We start from the raw sequence: 4,921 nt of genomic DNA, 5'->3' as shown, positions 1-4,921 counted from the left end.
CCTGGACCACCAGCCAGAACTGTACCAGCCCAGGTTTACAGACCGTGTGTCACAACCCCACCAGTCAGGACCACCAACCGGGACTTGGCAAGCTGGGATTATGCCACATACTCAGTATCTAGGACTTCACTATTGAGTCATATAAGACCAGCTAAGACTCTGCAATCTACCCAAGACCACCAGCCAGGGAGCCACCAGTTGTGGCCACCAGCCAGGGTTCCAAGGATGCCACCAATGATGACCACTGCCACGGTCCCATTACCCAGGACTTTTGCATTCCGTACAGTTTCACCGATCCACACACACTCCCTTATTTTTATTCCATCATCTTTTTCTTCAGTGCCCATCCTATATTTTGTAGAGGAGTCCAGGTAAGTTTTTACCATCTCGATTTTAACCTCTTATTCCTTCCTAGCCGCTGTTGCCCCTTAGATTAGTTTGTTGCCACAAACCTGTCTTACACATTTCTGGCCACCATCGTTAGAAAGCGCTAAAACTTCTATAGGATTTTTCTCAAAAAGTGAAATTTCATTTGAGGTTGTATGGAGCATGCTCTGACCAATAGCAATTGCACCTTACATTCCATTACTCGTGCCAATTCCGTAACATACGGTACATGTCATATATCTACGCGCAATATATACATGGCATATATAGAAAAAACTTTTTGAAAGAAGCAAAATGTCACAGATACCCCTGAATTATTCTGTAACTATTTTAGGTTGTAGTGAGCATGCTCACTAAATTCTCATTTGTTCAGTCTTATCTCCCCAGCCTGAAATGGTTGACAACAGGGAATCATAGAATACTGTATTACTCATTCTTTGACCCCTTTTCCATAATTGACATAAAACGGCTAAAAAATTTTTTTTCAAAAATTAAAAAAAAAATAATTTAAAGGTAAATTACGATTTTTAATTTTAAAAAAATTACAACTTTTTTTGATACAATTCATTCTTTGACCCCTTTTCCATAATTGACATAATACGGCTAAAAAAAATTTTTTTTTAAATTTCAAAAAATTAATCTGAAGGTAAATTACGATTTTTAATTTTCAAAAAATTACAACTTTTTTTTTTATACAATTTTTAACATTACACCGTCCTGGATAATATAATCCCTGACCCACAGAACATGAATGATAATGCCATGGAAAACCGGAAAGGTGAGGGGTGACTGCTGTTACCCCAATGGCCATCCAGCTGGGAAGCTGAGATATGAGAAGCTGTTTGTTGGGGTCTTCACACGATGGAGATGTTTTAGTGGTCACTGTCTGTGACTGGTAATACTGTGTGATAATACCCCCCAAAAAATCATCTAACGCCCCATCAAACAGCACCTCATATCTCAGCTTCCAAACTATCTGTGAATGTACAAAAATATACAACGTTCAAGGATGGGATGTCATTATAATGCAATATTGGGTCTGATATTTCGATATTACATATATGCCTCTATCACACTATCTCTACCAACAGTATAAAGAAGCCATAGACAGTATAGTCAAGTCGTAGTCTCACCACTAGGGGGCATCACTCTGTCCAGTTTAGACACCAATGCCTCAATTTGTCAAGAACTAGCTATACGTTCCTCGTATAAGGAGTCTTTCAAATTCATTTTGAACATGGCAAATCAAATCCATATGATTGTTTGCAGATCATCAAAAAGTTGCATCCAAAAAGTTCATCCCCTCATAGACTGGTCTGGATGGGCCTGAAGGTTTATCAGTTTCCAGTGTAGGTGCTGGTACTGTCTATACTCATGCTGGTGGTTGGCACACTCCAGCCTGGAATAGGCAACAGTGAACGAAACGTGAGGGACAGTCCTGGCAAAAACAGTTGGGCCCGACGTCTAAAGCCGGCGTCCAGGAGGGCGTAGATGAGTGGGTTGGAGCAGCTGTTGGCAAAGGCAAGAGCAGCCAAGGCAGTCAAGGCTTGGTGTATGGCCACCGTTGTAGGGCAGGAGGTATTCATCCACAGTTGAGTTATCACTCTTACAGTGTTGACGGTATTATAGGGAAGCCAAGACAAGCAAAATGCCCCAACCACACAAGAGACAATACGGAGCCATCTGTGCCCACGTCGGGGCTTCCCAATACTCGTCGTAGCCTTCACTTGCCTGCCAAAGTAGTTCCACAGATACTTGGCCATTCGGCAGTAACAGAAGAGGACAACAGCAAAAGGCAAGAGGAATGTGATGACCATGACCGCCATCTTATATTCTACAAAGAATGACGAGTTATAAGATTCCGTGCAGAAAGAATTCTTACTATCCACATATCTGCTCACCACTGATGGACAACCAACAAGGACTGACATGGCCCAAATGAAAACACAGGCCCCAAGGCTGCAGGACCGTGTCCGAAGTGGGTGCATCTTCTTTCCCTTTATCACGGCCATGTATCGGTCCACGCTCATGACAGCCATAAGCAAGGCGCTGGCACAACGGGTGACAGCTATGACATATCCGCTAGCCTTGCATAGGAAAGTTGAAAAGGGCCAGTATCCTTGTGCCAACGAGGACACCCATAGAGGCAACGTCAGGACAAAGAGGAAGTCGGAGACCGCAAGGTTCAGGATGAAGGTGTCCGCACGGCGTGAGCTACGCTTGGAGACCACCATGATCACCACCACATTGCCCAAGAATCCAACGAGGAAAAAAATAGAGTAGAGAGTGGGCAGGATCCAACGGGCATGGGGCAGCTCTTGATACAGGCATTCATTGGTATCGTTGTCATAATCGTAGAACTCATCGTAGACTTCGGACTCGTTGGCCATGATGTCAGGCGAGTGGTGGTACATCAGTGGAACGTAACGCCGGTGAGATACTATGGGCTCTATATGTTAGGGTAAGCGTATAAACATACTATGCCTTCCTGTGGTTACACACGCACCGCACATACACAACGACTAACCAATCACTACCAACAAAAACATCTCCACCACAGCTCGCTGATATTTTTTAAAATTATCTCTATACTATTATTTCTGTTTTTTATAAATTCTGTCAAATTGTAATTTTTATAGATATATATATAATATATATATATTTTATAATATATAATAATATTATATTATATTGTCATGGTGCAGTGTAGTATTATTTATTCATTATATTATTCTTATCGTGTATTATATAGTTTAATATATTGTTAGATAATTTTACAGAAACAGAATAATTATCAATTATTATAAGTCTGAGGAAAATTGGAATATTTAGATTTTATTATTATTATTATTATTATTATTATATTATTGAAAATAATATTTTTTAAAATCTAAAATCTATAAAATTTCTAAAAATATACATTATTCAAGTGTTATTTTTTATTGATTGTATCTATGATTAATTATAGTATTATTTTTTATGATTTGTTCAATTTTGCTTTTACATTCATATTATTATATTATTATTATTATTATTATTATTATTATTATTGTTTTAGCATATATATTGTTTATTCTGTCGTATTTTATGATGAACATTGACCACAGTATTATTGATATATTATCATTAAAATTGAGGATTATTGATATTGTTTGTATCCATATTCTATTCTATTATTATTATTATTATTTATACTTATGATTAAGCTTTTGACTTTCTTATTTAATTAGATCTAAATTTTATATAATAGATAAATTAATTTTTTTTACAAATTATTTCAGTATCATTATCGTTACGATCATTACAATTGGTCGTATAATATGTATTAAACACATTACATGAATTTTTACATTTCTATATCTGTGATTCTAGAGAATAGGGGCCATAGGTGACTATAGGAAATATCTAAAAAAAAATTGGGTAAATTCGTAGTAATATACATGGCATCATCTTTATAAAACAGACTTCTAATTTCTAGCAAGAAAAATAAAAATCATAAGCCAGGTAAATAACAAAAAAATTAAGGAATTTTTTTGAATTTTTTTTGTCTTTTCTCCGTTTTTTTTTTTTTTTTTTTTTTTTTTTTTACTTTATTTTATATTTTGGTGCCCATTATATGGTTTATTTGACATAGAAATTTTGGCTCTGTACCATTCTTTGATTTTGTGTGATTTATGAATAAATCACAGTCTAACCCGCACCCGACACCCACCTTCCCCGTTGTGGCAAGTGTGACGGCTGTTTTTGCAACGGTTGGGACACAGTCATTCTAAGACATAGTGATCTCAATTGAACTATTCCCGTCTATGTATTTGCAGGTCCATTTTAATGGACCTTCCAAAAATCTGAAGGATCAAGATTATGCAGGGGTGCAAAGGGGACTGAGACCGGGGTCGCAGGTGGGGGGTGGGAAAGGGGGCCGGAGTCGCAGGGGAGGAAAGAGGGCCGAGGTCGTGGAGGACGGGTGATGGAAAGGAGGCCCGGGGTTGCGGGAGGTGGTGGAAAGCGGCGAGGGGGGTTGGAAAAAGGACACAATGGGGGGGTCAGAGCCTGCGCTGAAGGTAGGTCGCACACAGCAGGAACCCTGCCGCGGACAAAGTCGCGGGTACTGCTAGTACTAAATAAAACACCATTTTGCAAAAATAAACAATTTGCTAGGGACTCTTCGTAGACGCCCAGAACTTTTGTTGATGTGCGGGCTCAGACTTGTGATGCAAGTTGGCTTCATTTTATGAAATGCACAACTTTTTGGTCATTTTTTTTTTTTTGGAAGCAAAAAGGTGACCAAAACTAATTTTTTTTTTTACTGATGGGATAAATTAATTCATTCATTTAAAATACCTTTTTGAAATGAAATTTTGAAATTTTTTTTATAGTTTCAAAAATTTTACTATATATATATATTTATCCAGCATAGCTATCTAGTGTCCTGTGTATACCATAGATACCGTAGATAACCATTCATAGTGGGACAATCCCTCGTATAGAGAAAGTTAGGATTACTCTCTACTTTAGATGTAACTTCCTTTGCACT

General features: G+C 37.9%; 1 protein-coding gene across 1 annotated transcript; it reads right to left on the bottom strand.

Annotated features, from left to right (window-relative positions):
- Positions 1–1,724: 1,724 nt before the first annotated feature.
- Positions 1,725–2,777, bottom strand: LOC142196218 (putative G-protein coupled receptor 25). Its single transcript, XM_075266434.1, has one exon. The coding sequence runs from the start codon at positions 2,775–2,777 to the stop codon at positions 1,725–1,727; it is 1,053 nt and encodes a 350-aa protein (XP_075122535.1).
- Positions 2,778–4,921: the final 2,144 nt, after the last annotated feature.

Source organism: Leptodactylus fuscus, chromosome 2 (genome assembly GCF_031893055.1).
Source record: "Leptodactylus fuscus isolate aLepFus1 chromosome 2, aLepFus1.hap2, whole genome shotgun sequence".
In the NCBI taxonomy this organism is placed as follows: Eukaryota; Metazoa; Chordata; class Amphibia; order Anura; family Leptodactylidae; genus Leptodactylus; species Leptodactylus fuscus.
The sequence above is the reverse complement of the archived record's forward strand: the minus strand, read 5'-3'. Positions and strand labels throughout refer to the sequence as shown.